Source organism: Acomys russatus, chromosome 3 (assembly GCF_903995435.1).
Source record: "Acomys russatus chromosome 3, mAcoRus1.1, whole genome shotgun sequence".
In the NCBI taxonomy this organism is placed as follows: domain Eukaryota; kingdom Metazoa; phylum Chordata; class Mammalia; order Rodentia; family Muridae; genus Acomys; species Acomys russatus.
In genome coordinates, this window is record NC_067139.1 from 40,352,196 (window position 1) to 40,372,812 (window position 20,617).

Sequence of the window (20,617 nt, forward strand, 5' to 3'; positions counted from 1 at the left end):
TCTAGGCAGTGTGGAGTCAGTCCGGGCCCCAGAGTTTAGGCATAACCTCTGCAGCGGTTTGAAAGAGACATCTGTCTTAGTTAGGACTTTATTGTTGTGGAGAGACACCATGACCACAGCAACTCTTATAAAAGGAGACCATTTCGCTGAGGCTGGCTTACGGTTTCTGAGGTTTAGTCCGTTATCGCCATGGCAGCGTCCAGGCAGACATGGTGCTGGAGAAGGAGCTGAGGGTTCTACATCCTGATGTGCAGGCAGCAGAAGGAGACAGTGTGCCACACCGGATGTAGCTTGAGCATAGGAGACCTCAAAGCCCGCCCCCACAGTGACGCACTTCCTCTAACAAGCCCCCACAGTGACACACTTCCTCTAACAAGGCCCCACAGTGACGCACTTCCTCTAACAAGGCCCCCACAGTGACGCACTTCCTCTAACAAGGCCCCACAGTGACGCACTTCCTCTAACAAGGCCCCACAGTGACGCACTTCCTCTAACAAGGCCCCCACAGTGACGCACTTCCTCCAACAAGGCCACACCTACTATTAGTGCCACTCCCCATGGGCCAAGCATCCAAACAGGAGTCTAGGGGGGCGCATTCCAATGTCCCCACACACACATATTCTTAGAAATCTGAATAAGTTGGAGCCTAGTTGGTGGCACTACTTGGGTGGGTTTAGGAGGTGTAACCTTGTTGGAGGAGGTGTGTCACCAGGGGTAGATTTTGAGGTTTCAAAAGCCACACGCCGTTTCCAGTGTGCTGTCACTGAATTTTATTTGGGGCATAAGCTATCAGCTCCTAGTTGCTGCTGCAGCCACCTGCTGCCTCTGCTCTGCCATCACAGACTATTACCTTCCGGAACCATAAATCAAACAGGCCCTGTCTTCTAGAAGTCACCTTGGCCCCTGTGTTCTATCACAGCGACAGAAAAGTTGCTAAGATCATCTCTGAACTAAGATCTTTCTCTATCCACTAAGCTAGACAAAGTGTATTTGTCCACGTTCCCCAAGTCTCCCCCACCTAACAGGGAAATACATTAATTTCCATATCCCAACCCCCTGCTTTATCCTCCTGGGATATGGGAACTAGGAAACCCATGAAGGCAGGCACCAAATCCATCTTGCTCCACGTTAGCCTTTCGGTGTCCAACCCAATGTCCGTATCTACAACTAATATCACATTCCCAGCACACTCTTTAGAGTGCTTAGGGCCCAGGCTTTGCAGCCATCTCCCTGGTGAGCTCCAAATCATCAGTGTTTCCTCTTAATGGGATAAAATGAACCAGACCTTTGCTCTGGACCAACAAAGCTATGAGCCCCAGAGCAAGGGAACTCACAACCTGCCTGTGACTTCTTTCATTTATAGAGGTGCTATGCACCCCCAGACCCAGGGCCAGTGGGAAATACCCATGAAATGAGCTACGGGCCAGCCACCAGGAATCCAGGCTGGCACTAAAGCTCATGAGCAGAGTCAGAGCCCTTGACAGGGAGAGAAAAATGCAAGCAAACTGCCTGGGTGCTCCTTCACCCCCATGGTCCAATTTTTGAAAAGCAGGGGCCAGCTTTCCTGAATGAGAATTTGATTTTTCGGCCCCACCATTTCTCTGCTCCAAGGAGAATGCTAACAGAGCCCACCTTGACCTCATCCCAGAAAGGTCAGAGCAAGGAGCCCTCAGACTCCAAATATTGCTTCCACCCACCCAACAGAAGGCAGGAAATGTTCTCCATATGGCCGGTGCTTCATGTTCCAAAATATACACGTATGCTCCTCTTACTCTGGCAAGAATACACACACACACAGACACACACACACAGACACACACACACACTGCCATGGGCTCCTTAAAACTGCCAGTCATCAGTGCTACTGGGGCACTGTGCCTGGGTCACAGCAAGTGTTCACAATAGTAAACACTCCCACCACCAGCACCACCATCCTCTCTCATGCCAAGTTCAATGCAGCCGGAGTCATGAGAAGGGCCTCACTGGGCCAGAGATGCGTGTTTTTCAAATGCTTTGCAAAACTTGTCTGCTCTTGATTTAATTACTCTATTCCACCAAATGACCTAATCAATCAAACAAGGGGGGACATTTCTCTTCATGAGCACATGAAATTAAATGGCTTTTCCATCTTGTGGCTGGAGGGTTTCAGCTCAGCTTTGGCAGGTTGATGTAAACAACATACCCAAAGAATTTTAATTGCCATGGCTTTAATGAGGCCCCATTAAAATCCACTAAGCAGCTCCACTGGATGGCCCGGGCACACCGCCCTCTAACTACCAAACAGCAAGGTCCTTATAAGCCTGGCCCTGGCCTCTGAGGTTAAGGACTAAGCAGAGCAACAATTACAAGGGATAAGAAATCGGCGTGTGCAAAACTTGAGAGTCCCTTTTCCACCCCCCAACTACCCAGAAGGCCTGGGATATGCCAGCTGAGGGCAGAGGCCTGGGCCATCAGCTTCGGAAGGACCCACTCTCCTTCCCCACAAAATAAACAGGACAGCCAGAGGCCAGAGCAGAAGTCCCCACACATCAGCCTGTCCAGTAAAACTGGACAAAGCAGGAAGGACTGCCGCAGCTGCAAGACCCAGGGTCATTCCGAACAGGAAACCACACAGCCACAGAGAGGTGCTGCCCCCACCCAGTTTGCCTCTCACCTGGAAGGCTGGAGACTTAGGGCAGTTTATTTTGGGTTTTGGTTGCGGGGGGGGGGGGGTTGTTTGTCTGTTTTAGAAAAATTGACAGCATCTATCTGTCTGTGTACATAAAATTGGGACTCAAACCCACGCCCCATACACACCAGGCAAATAGTTACAACTGTTCTGTTTCTCCAGCCAATCAGTTTAACTGTATGTTTTCTTTGGTCCAGTCTGCTACAAAGACTATACCCTGCCAGATATACTCCAAAATAGTATGCCTAAGAATGCTTACTTTACTGTGGACCAGCAAGAAGGGCACCTGTGGCTGAGGTCTACACCCTGAGATCAATCCCCAGAACCCACACGGCGGAAGGGGAGAAGGGATCCCCCCGATTGGCTGTTCTCTAACCTCTGCAGGCACCATGGGACCCAGGAACCACCACCCAATATAAAATAAATGTAAAAAGATGTAATGTGTGGTCTATAAAAGTAAAATCGGAAGCATCAACACTCATCAACATGGTTCTAGTACTAGTAGAGTCTTTTCACATCACATGTGCACGCGTGCACATGCACACACACACACACACACACACACACACACACACACACACTAACTGGAGAGCCTTACTCAAGAATCTGGACATGATTCTAAGGTTTTGTACTAGGTCAAATAAAGGCATAATGAGTAGAGGCTGGTGTCGTGGCTCCTGGGTCAAGAGTACTGGCTGTTCTTCCAGAGGACCTGGGTCGGTCCCATGTACCCATGTGGTGGCTCACAGCTACCTGTAACTCTGCTTTACAGAGATCAAATGCTCTCTTCTGCCTTCCACGGGCACCAAGCACATGTGTGGTATACAGACATACATCCAAACACATAAAATACAAGGATAAAAATTTAAAAGTGTAATGGGTACAGAATGCTTCTGTATCAGCCAAAACACATGAGACATACACTCTATAGGAATACCCAATATTTTCCCCCGACTCCTTCAGAGAGACTGGTAGGAAACTGACAGGCTTTCTTGCCTTCACTTCTGACAAACAGCAGATAACTTGCCTCATACAATAGTATATAATAGTGTGTTTGATGAGGTTTAGTACAATAGTAATGACATGAAACTGCAGATGTGAGAAACTTCCCAGAACCTACTAAGAAAGCTTTTATCTTAGAGAGCATTTCGGTTTTTTGGTTTTTTGTTTTGTTTTGGTTTTTTTATGTGTTTGAATATTTGCCAGCACCACATGAGTGCCTGATGCCCTTGGAGGTCAAAAAGAAGAAGGCATCAGATCCCCTGGAGCTGGAGTTACAGGTGGCTGTGAGCATCATGTGGGTGCTGGGAATGGAACCTGGGTCCTCTAGAAGAGCAGCCAGTGCTCTTAATGGCCAAGCCATTTCTCCTGCCTGTAAACCATGTTTTTGATCAAAGAGATCCTGAGGGATCCAGGAGGAGACATACACAGGAGCTGCCTGAGTTTTGCTCTGGGTGGGACTGTTCGGCCTCTCATGGTCATTCTGCCGGTCTGCTTTTCCTGGAATGATCAGTCTTGGGGTTTGTACTAAAGTGGAAACAGTAGCAATACGTCAGAAAGGAAGAGTAAGCGTTGAGGGACAAGCAGCAGACAAGTGAAGCCAGAGCCCAGTTGGCTAGAGACTGGGGAGAGGAGAAGAGGGACAACAGATGCACCCGCCTGTGTTTCCAGATAAAGGAAGCCACAAACCAGGTGCCTTGAACTGGTCCCCGAAGTGCATATGGTTTGAACACTAGCAGTTGGAAGCCGTGAGTTCTAGTGTTTACAGCCTGGAACCGGCCCTGAGGTCCCATCATTACAGTAGACGGGTCTGTCAAGGGGAGTCCAGAGCACAGTCTCAAGGGCATCTCCTCCTGCCCCTTGTCATACCCGCCATCTTGAAAATGATAAGGCATAGCATCTCCATCACAGAGGGGACAGGCCAGGACCTCTCAGCCTCACGTGTTCACTGTCCTGATTCTGGATCTGATCCATGAGGGTTGGTTTCCTTACAACGTTGGCTTGAAAATACTCGCTAATGCAAGGCAGACTCCCAGCAGGCACGTGACCATAGGCCCAGCACTGTTCCTTGCCTGTGACCCTAGCATGTGCTACACAAACTCACAGTGGAACAAACTAAAGCGAAAGCTATCTTGAGAAGCAGGGGTGTCCAAGAGCACCAGGTCCCATCTGAGGCCAATGAAATGAAGGAGGACCACATCAGCCAAAGAGGACAGAGACGCCTTTCCAACCTCCCTCTCTAAACACAGCGGTCTCCCTTCACTTCTGTTCTACTGTCTTTTCATTGTGGTTTTAATGTCTGCAGTATCACTGCACCCTAACTCCCCTGCTGTACAAGTTGAGGCTGCACAGAAGGTCATCTATGAGAAGGTCAGAGGCCTGCAGGACAGAGAGGAAGTCCCATGCCTGTCAACCATGCAAACTGAGGCCGGGCATGGTGGCGCACGCCTTTAATCCCAGCACTCGGGAGGCAGAGGCAGGCGGATCGCTGTGAGTTCGAGGCCAGCCTAGTCTACAAAGTGAGTCCAGGATGGCCAAGGCTACACAGAGAAACCTGTCTCAAAAAACAAAAAAAAAAAAAAACATGCAAACTGAGCCAGGGAATGTAGGAACAGCCACTCACGCAGTGGGTGGGCAGACAGTCTCTGTGTGGCTGGGTACAGTGCAACCAAGAAGAGAAAGAGGCCTTCACATGGCACTTCCGCTATGCCAAGATGTCTGTAACTCTGTGTTGGCATTGGCTGTCTTTCCGTCTGTCTATGCTGTCTGATGCTGGAACGGATACCATGACACAGGCTCCCAAGCACACCATTTCAGTGAGATAGGCTCACTCTAACGGCCTGTGCTCCTGACTGTGGGCTCACGGGGCTGCCCCTAGGTGCAAGCTGGAAGCTATGGAGGGCAATGGCTACAAACACTGGCACTGACTGGGTTTGAGTTCTGTCCCTGCCCTTACTAGCTGCATGTCCTCAGACCATCTCTCCTCGGGGACCTTGGCATCAACTCTTGTGTACGATCGAGGAGTATGTTCATGAAGTATTTAGCATAGAGGGTAACCAAAGGAAAAGCCTGGTAAAGACTAGTAATGGAGATTCACTAGGCTACCTGAGGACAGACACATGTCTGCAGACAGACACACGAGCAGAAGCTGCTGCCAGAGCCCAATTACTTTGACAGGGAGTACCAACAAGATGCATCGTCTACACACACACACACACAGACACACACACACCTCACAGATCTGGTTTTTTGTCCCACAGGGAGAGAGAGGACAAAGAAAGGAGGATGCTTGTAAGCACGTACATGCTAGGTGGGTTAGCAGAGAGGGCTGGTGGGGGACACAGGGAAGAGGGGACAGCAGGCCACCCAAGCACCTCAGCATCAAACTCTCGCCACACCAGCAGGTGTTACAGCGGGACAACAAGTGCAGATGCTTGTCCTGACTTGGCTCCTGCTAAGTCAACCCTGCAGCATCCATAAGGAAAGGGGCTCTTCCATGTGGGATCCTCACTAGGAGAGAAAGGGTGGAGAAAGGAGAGCACAGGTGGACAGATGACAAGCAGGAAGATCAGGCTCCTGGCCAACATGGGCCAACAGGATGGAGAAATAGGGCTACTAGAGAAGCCCTTCAGGATGGTCAGCCTCAAGGGCATCTTCAGCACAGGTTGTGTGTGCCTTCCCATGGAGGATCGGCAGTCTGTGAGCACTGGTCGTGTGTGCCAGCACATGGAGGATCGTCAGTCTGTGAGCACAGGTCATGTGTGCCTTCCCATGGAGGATTGGCAGTCTGTGAGTGCTGGTCATGTGTGCCAGCACATGGAGGACTGGCAGTCTGTGAGCACTGGTCGTGTGTGCTTTCCCATGGAGGATCAGCATTCTGTGAGCACTGGTCATGTGTGCCAGCACATGGTGGATTAGCAGTCTGTGAGCGTTGGTCATATGTGCCTTCCCATGGAGGATCGGCAGTCTGTGAGCGCTGGTCATGTGTGCCAGCACATGGAAGATCGGCAGTCTGTGAGCACTGGTCGTGTGTGCCTTCCCATGGAGGATCGGCAGTCTGTGAGCGCTGGTCGTGTGTGCCAGCACATGGAGGATCGGCAGTCTGTCAGCACTGGTCGTGTGTGTCAGCACATGGAAGATCGGCAGTCTGTGAGCGCTGGTCATGTGTGCCAGCACATGAAGGATCGGCAGTCTGTGAGCACTGGTCATGTGTGCCAGCACATGGAGGACTGTGCAGGGGGCTGACTAGAGAACAAAAGGAAACAGGGCACCTGCTTGTCATCTCATGGGCACAGGAACGAATGCAGCACAGGGCAGAAAGCAGGTCCTCAGCTCACTTCCTGGGCCCTGGCTAGACAAGAAGCAGAAGAGAAGAGCAGGCAGGACACTGCTTATCTGGGCGTGGGATGAGACAAGGGTTTCCACTGATAGGCAAAGAGGCAGCCATGCACAAATCTAGCCATAAAACTGGCCAGACCCGTTTCCTAAATAACCTGTGATCTTTCCAGGGAGAGTGCCCTGCTAAACATGGTGCACTGCACAGCTACTTTCATTTCTTCTTCCTCCCAAGGCTCCATTCAAATACCAGGATGACAAGCTCCTGAAGGGATATTATTGCCCAGAAATCATCCTGTCAGAGTGAGGCTCATGCCGCTGGACCTAGCATAGTTACACAGACATATTAAAGGAAAAGACAGTTGCTCACTGCCTTTCTGATGCTTGTGAACATTTTTCTGATTATAACACCTAATTGTAATACACTGACTGGCTCAGCTGTGAGGATGACAGAGGACAAAGAGTGGGTAAGACAGTGGGCATGAGGGAAGTCTGTTAAGACCCAGTCTTATTCTCCTGGACAAGTCAACATATGATATGTAAAACAAAAAATTATTAAATTAACAGTGTTCACATTTTTCTGAGGTAAATGGAGGAAGCCAGAATGTGAAATTGCTTTTTGTTTAATTTCATATTTATTTCTAATTATGTGCCTATGTGTGGGTATGTGTATGTGAGTGCAGGTGCACATGGAGGCCAGAAGAGGGCATCAGATCCCTTGACCTGGACTTACAAGTGATTGTGAGACACCAACATGGGTCCTGGGAAGTCAGCTTTGGTGTTCTGCAAGAGCAGTGAGTGCTCTCAACTGAGGGGCCAGCTCTCCAGGCCCAGAAGAACTAGTTTTAAAGTGAATCTGACTGTGCATCCTCATTCTCGTTTGAGGGTTGGTCAGTTTATTTGCCTGCTTTGGTTTAGATTCTGGCATGGGGTTTTATCGTGTAGCCCAAACTGGCCTTGAACTTGCAGTGCCCACCTGCCTCTGCAGTGCTGAATCACAGGTGTTTGCCACCAAGGCCATCTTGCACCTTAATTCCTTTCAGATTTAAAGGTCAATGAGTCTATAATGCAAGACAGTGTGTAAGAAGACACTTGTTAATCACTAGGAGCCCAGACAGTATTTAACTTCCAATATCATCTACATAAAGCAGTGTGTGCCAAAGAAAAGTTAACTTAAACAACAACAATAAAAAAGATCTATTTCAACACTACACTTAGTTTATGCTGTACACATGCACACATGTGCACACATACACATACATATGCACATACACTCATGTATGCATGTACTCACACAAATTCACACACACACAAGTCCACTCATACAAATTCACACTCCACACTCATGCACTCAACATCCACGCCCACACTCACATACTCTTTCACGTGTACACTGACACATAGGATACTTCTTAGATCTTTCTCTGTTGGCTGTACCATCCATGCACGAATTAATCATGTTCTAGTTGCCAGTGAGCTAAACTTGTCCATTGTTAATTATCTGTCTTTTGCCTTCCTGTTTGTAGCAGAAACGGCTTCTGAGAGTCCCCAACAGTCCAGGTACCTAAATCCATAAACTCGGGAGAGATGCTGGCTACCCAGCCTTACCTGCATAGGCGTTAGCCTGCTGCAGGAGGTCCGTGCAAGTGTGCACATCTGCAAATGCTCGGATGCCCAGGCAGTTGGTAGGATGCAGTTGAGACTGCAGAAAGTCACAGCAGTTCTGCCGAACGTCCATGAGCTGCAGCAAGCTGGCCGCCGGAAGCAGGACCTGCAAGAGAAGGTGACACTCTGAGATTCCTGGTCCCACAGCAGGAGCTCATCCCCGAAATCACTGTCCCATCATGCTCCTTTGACCTTATACTCAAGATTTTTCTCATGGCTCTCCACTGAGTCCACACTTCCCACTGAGTCCACACTTCCCAGCCTGCTTTTGCCCTTAGAGCCCCACTCACAAGTTGAGTCTCAGTATCTTAGCACACTGTAAAGCTTTCCGGGGTGGTCTCCAACCCAGAACCTTAGTAAAATGCAGGTTCAGCAGGCCTAGGCGGGCCTGAAAGCCCACTTGTCTCAAAGAACTCGTGTGACCTCATACCTGCCAGACCATTAACAACACCCAGAGAGACAAAATGTGAACAGCACATGTACAGCACACACAGAGGCTACACATTGGTGTCACCCATAGAACCGTGAATCCTAATACCTGGGTACATTGGTATTATAGATTGATGAAAATTTAAGACTTTTGATTGATGGAAATTTAAGACTTCAACTTTTGCTTCATTGATAAAAACTTAAATTGTATATTGTCATTTATTTTTGCCTTATGTATTGTATATTATATGTTGACAAAATATTATATATTGTATGTTAGAAATTTAAGTTCATTTTATTCAATGTTTATTTAATGTCTTATTCATGTGCCACTAATGTCTTAGGAAAAACTGTTCAAGAAGCTCGGGGATAAAAGTTGGTATTTAGTTATGTAAAAATCCTACTAGATACTAACTTACTTTGTCATAGAGCAGGTTTGTTTAATTCTTTGTATATGTCTTCAAAGAAATAGATTAATAACTGTAAAAATAGATAAAGTTGGTCTTCAAACTCTTCAGAGATCCACAAAATATGGCATTTAACGATGAGGGCTTTTGTGACAGACAGACATCCGCTCCTGGCCGCTTCTCCATTTGCATCATTAAAAATGGGGGCTTCAAGAGACGCGGGTGACAGAATGGTCACTGGACTGAGAAACTGCTCTTATCTCTACTGCTGATGACAGACTGACTGTCTACAATGATCAACAGTGATGCTGGAAAGTTGACTGTCCAGCTTGGAAGAAACTAGATGGACCAGACCGTCAGATTTCCTACTTCAAAAAACAGTTTGTTAGATGTTTTGGGCCAATAAGGCTAAAGACTGATTGCCCCAATGAAGAAGAAAATCCAGTGACTATCCAGGCAGTCTGCTCTCTCTGTCCTATGTAACTTGGAAGTTGCCCGCCAGCACTTCCTTTATTAGATAAATTTTCCTTCTTGGGTCTCTGATGAGATTAAAGACTAGATAGTCACAGTGTTACTAAAAGCTTTAGTTTAAAAATTAAAAACACATTTATAGATTGATAATTACAATTTCTCATAAAAAAAAAAAAAACTTTCTTTGGTAAGATAGTAAAATACTTTCTCTCAGGTTAACAAGTATAAAAAGACTTGGTTATGTACTTGATGCCTGATGATTATGTATATATGTATATGTGTGTATATAGTTCTTAATTTTTTTTTAAAAGAGAAGGGGGATGTGTGGGAAAGATTGAGCTTTGTCACAAGTGGGAGCAGTCTTGGCGGTCTTTACCCTTGGGGCACCCCATGAATACCTTGTGACAGACTGAGTGGAGCCATCCTGGGCCTGGAATTCAGAAAGCAAACCTGGGAACCCCAACTGGGCTATTGTTTTTCTAATTGACCCTCAACGGGAGAAGGAGATGGTCCTTCCCATGTTACTCAGACAGGTGGGGAGGAGAGAACAAGTTCAGCCCCGGCTTGAGCGCGTGGGGAGCAGCGGGCCAGAGAGACACCTAAGGACCCGTGCCGTGGAACGGATACCGGAAGGTTCACTCTTTTGTCCCTTTAACCTTTTTTTCTTCTTGTGTAAGCTAGTTGGGTTGTATAATAAAGTTTAATTGTTAAGAAACAGAGCCAACAGGTATCTCTTCTAAAGATGCTGACAGGTATGGGCTATTGTGTGCAGGTTTTCTGAGATGAAAACCTTCCATCTTAGAGGAAAGCTTGTTAAGACATGGGATGTCTACAGGGAGATAAAATATCAGGGTGTTTTCAGAAGAGGTGAAACTCTCCACCCTTCAGGGAGGCTGTTTGTTTGTTTGTTTGTTTGTTTGTTTCCAAGACAGGGATTATCTGTGTAGCCTTGGCTGTCCTGGATTCATGTTGTAGACCAGGGTGGCCTCAAATTCACAGAGATCCACCTACCTCTGCCTCCCAGGTGCTGGGATTAAAGGCATGCACCACCACTCCTGGCACAGAGAAGCTCTTAAGCTAAGGAGATAAGCAATTTAACATCCTTAGGAAGTACCTGAAACTGACTGTATCCACTAGGCTCTCCCTCCCCAGGGTTGTACAAGCAGTAAGGACTGCGGAGAGACACTCAGATAAACTGAGCTGCTTGGAGGAAGCGGAAACCAGCTGACCTTCTCGAGAAGGCTCAGATCAACTGTGGTACCTGCAAAGGACATCCTCCAATGTGTCGAGCTGCCTGTAAATTGTATGGTGAGCTCCAGGTTCCCAGCTTTCGTGAGTTGTCACCCTGCTAGGGTGGGCCTTGGAGTCATTTCTGTTCCTGTAAGCAACCTCAGTAAAACTTAACGGGTTTTGCAAAGCTAAACTATGGTGGCATCTGTTGTTTGGTGTGTCATCAGTTCCCTATCTGGAGCAAATAAATGTTGCTTGACATCTCCCCAGAAATAGTGCCCCACGACAGGTGTGACCTGGGTGTGGCACAATGTCTAAGGCTTCTCTAGCTAGCCGGGTTTAAGAACCACTGCCCTGCAGCTTCCTTGTGCTGCCCTCACTGAAAGGCTCTTGCTGAGTTGCTCACTACCTCCTTCTCCACCTAACCGCCAAGTGTCTGTGTGCCAGGCACCGGCCAAGGCAGAGTGTTGAGCAGAGTGAACCACCTCTTGCTTTTATGGCACTTATCATCTGACCAAGAGAGACTCGGTGGCTGCGGACTCAGGCCACTCTTCTCCCCAACAGGTTAAACCCTTGTTCAAAGGAAGCCCTTGTGCGTCCTCAGGAGTGCTTTCTTATAAAAAGTCACAGGACATTTATTCTGCATCATGGAAAACAGACTAGTTCTTGCTTGGGTGTGTGCGTACATGTTTTTCCTAAGAACCAGGGGAAACTGGCCGGAGCAAGCCTGCTGGGAGCTCCCTACTGACCCCTGTCAAACTTCCCACAGTTGCCCAAGCCTGGCCTCGAGATCATTTAAAAAAAAAAAAAAAAACAGACAAATGTCCTGCCCCTCTGGACCCCGCTGCCCCACTCACTCTGCACAAGAGGCAGGCAGCTGGAATAATTTACCAAATTTGGGAGGGTGGGGGGACCACAGCATTGATTTAAGATTCCTTCATCTTGTAGACCCAGCACCAGTTCCTCGAAGCAATTCCTTGCTCCTCTGTTCTTCCTCCCGGCTGTCCCCTTCAGTTCTCAGGGAGAGAACTGAACTCCGCTGTCCCCACACACAGTGCCCAGGAAGACAAGGCTGCAGGCATGTCTGCGTTTGTTTTCTTTGTTCTGGGCATTGCAGGCATCTTTTTTCCTTTCTTTTCTTTCTTTCTTTTTTTTTTTTTTTTTTAAATAATAATTTAAATGCTGGATGCTGATCTTCTCCCAGAACATCTCAGGGCCCTCCATGTGGACTCCCATCACCTCCTCTACGTGCTTAGGCCTAACACCATGCTCCGCTGGTCATTCTTGGGGCTTGTCTTTCCACAAGGTCTAACGGGACTGTGGGACATCCCAAGACTTCCATTGCTGTGGAACGACAGTGTGCACTGTTCTGCATCTTTGCCCAAATGTATCAACTTCTAACCCAAGAACTCCACTGTCTGTCAGACTGAGGCGGGCGGAGCTCTCCCTGCGGGAAGCAGGCACCTGGCTCAGTCTGAGAGCTCTGCCCACCTATCAGCTCCTACTTCTCCCTGGAAAAGCCACGCCCCTCCTCCCACCCGCCACCCTGCCTCCTCCTTCTTGCTCTGTCCTCAGCAAGGCTGAGCTAAATTAGCACAATGTCCTTGATGTTTTCTGGCCTACTGATTCATTCCTAAAGAAGAGAAAGATAAAAATCACCTTTGCCTTAAAGTTTTAAAACAGGTGAACCCAACTAGAGCCCAAATCTAACCACCCGAGCTCCGTCCCTACCAGGCCTCCTTCGCCCCACCAGGCAGCCATAAGCTTGGAAACTCAATTAACCTGTGGGCAACTCAGCCAGGCCACACAGATCCCAAGACCAGATTAGTTCCTGCCTGCCTGCCGTTCTCGCCAAAGGGACGGCTGGACACCACGTGACCCCACAACACCTCTGGCCAGTCATCTGGCATTGTCTGACCCTGCTAGGCTACTAGGATGGGGGTTATCCCTTGCCAGTAACTCTCAAGAAGGCTGAGATCCCAGACTGTGCTGCCAAGTCCCAGCAAGACTATGCCAGAAACAGACTCCCCCTAGCCCACCCACCCCCGCCTCCCGCCTCCAGGAAAACAACACAATTTAGTGCTTAAGTTTTCAAACTCATGACATTCAGCTTGAGAAATGCAATAATAAGTTATTTCCTGAGCAGGTGCCTTAGGTTACACTCTAACCCAGCGTCTCTGTGGGCAAACTACCCACGCAGCTTTCAGCTTCCCCACTGTTCACAAATGAGACTTTCCGCTCCCACTCCCCCATCCCCCCCCCCTTTTTTGGCTTGGCCCCTCCCACCTGAAAGCACCCCCGAATTGGCTTCCCATAATGCACCGGGCTGTGGTCTAGCGTCTCCTACAGTTTTTGATCCCACAATCAAAGGCCCTTTTCTTCCCTCCCTCGCTTCACAGGAAGACTAGGGAAGAAGGTCATAATATTGAAGGAAAGGACCGGAGACCCAGAGATAAGCCCTCTCTCTGTCTCTGTCTCTGTCTCTGTCTCTGTCTCTGTCTCTCTGTCTCTGTCTCTCTGTCTCTGTCTCTCTCTCTCTCTCTCTCTCTCTCTCTGTGTCTGTCTCCCTCCCTCCCTCCCTCCCCCCTCCCCTCCCTCCCTCCCTCCCTCTCTCTCTCTCTCTCTCTCTCTCTCTCTCTCTCTCTCTCTCTCTCTCTCTCTCTCATACATTGTTGCTCGGGGATAAACCCAACCCCCAGGGGGAAACACGTTTGAGGTAAATGGTCGGTCCCATCTTCCACATTTGCAGGGCTTGAGGGCATTTCCTGTTCTCTACTTCCTGAGCTCGGTTGCTGTCTCAGCTTTGAAGAGGACTGTGGGGGCGGAGTCATAGGATGGAGCACTTGGCCGCTGAGGGAAAGAGGGGTTATCAGGAACTACCCATTAGCAGTCGGAAAGCATCCAGCCTGCCTTTCAGCGCCTCATTCCTAAGAGACCCTGGAATGGCCCACAGCAAAGGCCTCACAGGTTCCCCCTCAGCACGCAAGTGGCTGGCCCTCCATTTTTCATGCTTTTTTCTCTCCCTCCGATAACATGAAAACACAGCAGAGGATATCCCGTCACAGGCTTTGCTTCCTTTTGCAAAAACAAGAGGAAATGCCCTGCCTCAGAAAGCACCTAGTCCTGGAACTCCTTCCAGCGGGTGTGGGAGGGGGGCAGGGCCAGGCACAACAGAGGGCACGCCAGAGTGCCAGGTGAAGGGCGTCCACAGCCCCTCCCAGCCACACTCCAGGCTGGCTGGCTGAGGCGCAGTGACAATTAGGTCCTGCTTAGGGGAAGGGAGGCCAGAAAAGTAAAACCAGAGTGCAGGTGTCAGAACCAGCAGGGCGATCAAAGTGTCACCTTTAATTCTGGTGTCTTCACTTACTAGCCATCTCTCAACAGTACAGCAGTCGGTCGTGGTCACAGCAGTGCCATTAGAGGCAGTGAGCATGGACTACACCACTGTCGGTTTTGATTAAAGTTAACAACTAGGAGCAGAAACAAAGGCTCATATCACTGACTTAACAGGAAATGTGTTCAGCACAGCCTGGTGGGCTAGACAGAGGGATCAGGGTTCAAATCCCCACTCCGCTTGCTCCATGTAACCCAGGTTACTAAGCCCATTTGTGCATCAGCTGCAAACCGGGATTGGATTAGTCTCCCTACTAGGTGGTAATGCGGGTGCAGTGAAGAGACGGGCAAAGCCTGGGTCCTAGCTGCATCGGTAAGAGTCAGGCGAAATGTTGCCACCTCCACCATGGAAAAGCTCCTGTCTGTGGGGGATGTGTGACTGGGAAAGGGTAAGACTTAACTCTCTGGGCCATTCAAGCAAGCCCCAGTCTGTTTCTGACAGTAGACCCCCTCAGGGGACTTGCAGCCTGGGTGAGGGAGGGAGTGGGCACAAGGACAGAAGAGACAAGCCAGCCCACCCCCTCTTCCTCCAAAGTTTGGCCCAAACATTTCCTGAGTGTGGTCTGCCCTGCTTATCCCCATCAGGCAGCAGTGACTACTTCCTCCTGGATACCTCCACCCAGGCCCACCATCTGTCCCTGCCTACAGAGCAGCTGGTCCTTGGGAAAGCAGCCTGTCACAGCAACTTCTTTGTGTACACTTGTCTGCGAGTGCAGGCTAGTAGCTCAAAAAGTTGTGGAGGGACTGACCAAATGAAGGAGTAAGGTAAGTTACTCTATATACAGCCCAGCACAAGGGAGGAGACAGCCCGTGGCCCTGTGCCTTCTAGACCATGCACCCCCAACCCCCAACCCTAGCTACTTAGCAGATAGCCCAAGGGTCCCTCTCCTCAGAAGAATAGCTAGGGCCTGATCCAGGCCTCTGACCATGGCAAGCTTTCTGGGAATAATACCCCAGGAGGTGTTGAAAATTCCCAGCCACTTCTAGGTCAGATGGTGTTAGAGCCTTCCCTCTATCATGGCTCCTACTCCCCATCTGGCTACACCTGTCCTTGGTCCCTATCAGCATCCAATGCCTTCTGCATATTTGTAATGCCACCACCAGCTCCCAGGGGCACCAATGTAATACAGACCCCTGTACCAGGTCCTGCTCTCAGCCACATCAACACAGTCACTCCTCGCACCAGCCCTATCAGATTAAGTGCTGTTATCGCGGCCACATCAATGAAAACAAAACATGGAGGCAAAGAAAGACCAAGTAACTTGTTTAGGCATCATAGCCAGATAATATGGAAGCCAAGGTTTGAACACAGGCAGTTTATGAACAGCTATCCCATGGGTACTCTTGTGACCTCGGCTTTATGGAGAAGATGGAACTTGGCCACAGGGTGTCATGGGAGGGAAGCTGAGGGCAAGCGCAGGGCCTGAATGGCTTCCCCAGGCATCACTGAGTGCCAGTCACTCAGGTTACAAATGGGGAAGTGCTGAAGTAAGGGTCAGAGGCCCAGGGCTGTCTCTCTACGGCCACTCACCCTCTACACTGCCCATCCTCACTCTGCCATTCCTCTTTCTCCACCCCCTCCCCCATCCCTCTTGGACAAAGTGGCTTTTAAAAGTAATGGCAAAGTCACTTTCCACAGAGCTCTGGCTGTGGTACCTGCTGCCGTCTGCCCTACAAGAATGCATTTTGTAAGCCACACCAGCACTGGGTTAGACTGGAGCTGTAAAAATTACCTTTTTACTGAGTGATCCCTATTACTTTATTTATTAATTAATATTTTAATTTCTTAATACTTTAATAGCAAATTATTTATTACTGCCTTGTTGCTGTTATCTCCTTATCCCTGCCAGAAGTAAGGACCAGAACAGAGCATTTTCCAAGTTACCCAAGTTACACATTTTGTTGTGTATAAAATATAGTTTGAGCCAGGCATGGTGTCCCAGCACTCAGGAAGCAGAGGCAGGCAGATCTCTGTGGGTTCAAGGCTAACCTGGTCTACACAGGGAGTTCCAGGCCAGCCTGGACCATGAGACCCATGCTTATATATCTGGTGGGTTCACCTAAATCATAGGGTAACTGTAAGGTCAGGAGACCTTCCTGGCACAGTAGGCTCCTCGGGGGCGATGTGGTATACCTCCCTCTCTTTGCCTGCCTGCACCTCACCCGACAGTTCGCCGCTCCTTCCTCAGCCTCAGCTTGCCCCTTAACTCTGAAGAGGGCCCTCCCCAAATCCCTTCCTTTATGCAGTGTCCCTTGGTATCCTCTCACCCTGTGAGGGACTGTGCACAGGTGTGCCCTGTGTGTTTCTTCTATAGATGTCTGTTCTCACCCCAAAGTACAGACGCCATGGGGCCAGTGCTGGTAAATCTATCGTGCCCGTCGAAGGAATGTGGCGGGTAATAGGAACATTGGGACTGAATTGAAAGAGCAAGCACCTATCAAGCCAGCCTCTCAGACAGCTCCCACCCAAAAGTGTGGTGTTTCAGTCAGGAAGAAGGTATCTTGGTCACTAAAGAGGTGTTAGCCTCAGGTAAATAAGGTGGCTTTGTGCAAAAACAGCAACAGCAACAACAAAAGCCTTCAAATCACATAAGTTCCATTACTCTTGTTAAATAGCAGAAGGCAGACGAATGTATCCTTGTCTGCTCAGCCCCGCGATGGAGGGTTTAAGGGGGGTCAAGACCGCCTCCCCAGTCATCTCCCCAACTGGAGCACGACATGTGCATCCTCTCTCGGGTTCTTTTGTCTTCACTGGCTCCTCTTTTCCAGGATCCAGATGGCTGAGGGTCAGGCAGGGCTGAGGAGGGGACAGGCACATGCACAACATCAGCACCACACACTCCGGCTGAGACTCCCTCCTCCTGCTCATCCTCCACGTGTCCAGGGCCTTTGTGTGACTGTTAGCAGATAACTAGCGTGGAGAGCCTCGTGCCCCTGAGGTGAAAGGGCAACTTGGACAGGACAAGGGTCACCAAGCTTCTGGTTCCTCCCTCACAAGCAAAGCACATCGGTTAAAAAGCCCCCGCTCCTGGGTTGGGCTCACGCAAAGGCATCATATGACCCGAAGCTAAAAAGCACACTTACTTAACCCTGCACTAGCATTAGGGGCCAGCTGGCCACTGGGTGGCCATGGGACCCAGGTAAAGTAACTCAATTCTCTACAGCTTGGTTTCCTCCTTAGTGACCCCTGAGGGACTGTGAGGGTTAAATGACAGGGTGCTGGCGTGGCGGTCCTGGGTGTGTGGCACATGGGCCACTGCATGAGGTTACCTGCACGTTCTCTTCTGTCACCTCGATTTCTGCAGTGTAGATGTAGTCGATCAGCTTTCGGAGCGTCTGCCCGTCCACGTCCTTGATTTCAATTTTCTTGGCTTTACTCTCAGACATGTCACCTGGAGTTCACAACAGAACGGGAAGGACAGGAAGTTGGCATCTGTGGCCAATTCACTTTCCCACGTTGTCTTGGAAACGTGCAGTTCCTGCCTGTGCTCCCGGAAACCACCAGAGAGAGGCAGGCACAGAGACATCAAGGTCATAACGACCTTGGCTCTCAGATCACTTCGTGCATCAGCTGTAGGCGTTCTGTGTTCCTCCTGTTTCTGTAGACGACACTTTGGACCTCACTTACCGGCAACTGCATCCAGGGCCAGGTATAACCAGCAAGCTCTCAACTGGTCCTGAAGGAGGGGCAGGTCTCATAAGAGGGATATAAATATGCACAAACTACCATGACAACACTCAGTCGGCCAAACACTGAGGGAAGAAGTATGTTAAGTTCTTGCCCCTTCCAAACTTGATAAAAATGTGCGTTTGTAATGCTAGCCTCGTTTTTCTAAGGCGGGAGGGGGAAGAAGTAAGGCCCCAGGAAGGCAGCTCCTCACCTTGTGGTCATACATCTAAAGGGCCAAGGTGGGTTGAATGGGAGTTTGAAACACCATGAAACACAGAGAAGGAACAACAGGCCATCCCTGGGAGCTGAAGAAGGCCTCCCTGAAGAGAGCTCTCTTAGCTGGGGGGTGACAGGATGAGAAGTCCCAGAAACAGAAGAGCTGGAAAGGAGGGGTTGGGCATGGGCTACGTGTAAAGGAGAAAAGATGGAAGAGGGTACTGTAGCTGAGGGACAGAGAGAGGCTGCTGTGGGTGGACACAGGGCAAGGAGGGAAGCTGGAGATGAACGCATGGCTGTAGCAGGTAGAGCCATAGACACCACGCAAGGGAGCCTTAGGTAAACGGTAACACCGCTGACAGGTTCTAAATGGGAGAATGGCAAATGCAATATTTTTCTTGAGACTTCCATTTACTTCTACTTTTCTCTCTTCCCCTGCCCCCCCCCCGCCCCGCGACTTCTCTCCTGCCCCACAACTCCCTCTTGAAAGTCATGACCTTGTCTTATAAACACACACACACACACACACACACACACACACACACACACACACACACACACACACACGTACATATAAATACAACCTGTTGAGTCCAGTTATGTTGCCCATAGGTCTGTGTGTTCAGGGCTGACCATTCGGGATCGGATAACCTATGTGGGGAGGGGGCTCCTCTCTGGAAAAGACTTGATTTTTTTTTCATTCAGCTCTTCACCTAGGGGTGGGGCCCTGTGAAATTTCCCCATCCACAGTGGCATGTCAACTGGTGGTGCCATTTGGAGGTCTCGCTTAGGTGACTATGCTGTCATGATTTCACAGGTGCAGCTCCCTGTCATAGATAAATGACACTGTCTCTCAGCAGACATGTCCTGGTCCTGCTTCCTCTTCTCTGGTGTTCCTGAGCCTTGGGTGTAGGGTTGTGCTGTAGACGTGTTGCCTGGGGATGGGTACTGTACAGTCAGGCGTTGTCCGCATGTTGACCAGTTGTGGATTTCTCTGATGGTCTCCACGTGGAGATTTCTGAATGAAACTCAGGATGTAGAGGTGGGAGAGCTGAACTGGAGGTGGGAGCAACAGCTACTAGTCCTTACTAACAACCCAAGAAAGAGTACTAGCCAGGACACAAGAGCAGTGGCGACACCATATTCCCAGTCACAAGACCCTGACAATGCCAGTGCTGCCCCAGAACCAAGTACTGGAACCACTGCTGACCTACAGCCAGGTGTTGGAACCAGCACTGCCCCAGAACCAAGTGCTGGAACCAGTGCCAACCCAGAACCAGGTGCTGGAACCAGTGCCGACTCAGAACCAGGTTCTAGAACCAGCACTGACCTGGAACCAGCTCCTACCCAGAACTATCTCCTAGGACCAGTGCTGACACAGAACCAACTGCTGGAGCCAGTGTTGACCCAGAACCTAGTGCAAGAGCCAGTGCTGACCCAGAACCAAACCTCTTCAGCAAGTTCAGGGGACTTGAGGCAACAGAGACAGCAGAACACCAAAACAGAGGGCAATCTGACTACAAGAAACAGCACAACCAGAAGCCCCGTCGTGAGTGTGCAAACACCCTGGTGAGTATTCTCTCTCACATTCATGCCAGAGCTGAGAAGATACGGCACAGTGCAACACGCGGTCTCCCAGCACCCACCTCCAAGCTACGCAGACACACCACCCGTCCACGGGACCCATCCTGCCACAGCTCCAGATTGGAATGACTCTAGAACAGGGAGGAATTGGTTGGCGTTGGGTTTGTCAAATCCTGTCTGCTAGTCCCCTAGCAGACAATCTAGGCCGGGAGCCCCCACCATCTTTCCCCTCTCTGGGTACTGTGGAGGCCAATAACTACAGCTCACTACGTCCTGGGAAAGAGGAAAAGGCAGTGAACTCATGCTGCCCACTAAGAGGGGGTTCTGATCCTTCAGAGTTTATGCTGAGTCACACACACACACACACACACACACACACAGACACAGACACACACACACACACGATCAAGTGCAAGCAACGAAATCAGAAGTTTATGGGGTTTCCTCCAAATGGCTATTTCGAAGTTTACTAATGAGAGTCCAGTTGCCAGTTGTGTCACAAAGATAAGACAGGTCTGAGAACTTAGGCCTGAGAAACAGGATTTTGAA

At 49.6% G+C, this 20,617-nt stretch overlaps 1 protein-coding gene across 1 annotated transcript in view; it reads right to left on the reverse strand.

Moving 5' to 3' along the window:
• Klhl3 (kelch like family member 3) overlaps positions 1 to 20,617 on the reverse strand; it is a 117,938-nt gene that overhangs the window by 51,885 nt on the left and 45,436 nt on the right. Inside the window, exons 4-5 of the mRNA XM_051172522.1 lie at positions 17,869 to 17,990; positions 8,612 to 8,774 (exon numbers count right to left, since the gene is read on the reverse strand). Coding sequence (XP_051028479.1) covers positions 8,612 to 8,774; positions 17,869 to 17,990 — 285 coding nt within the window. The remainder of the gene's footprint in view (positions 1 to 8,611; positions 8,775 to 17,868; positions 17,991 to 20,617) is intronic.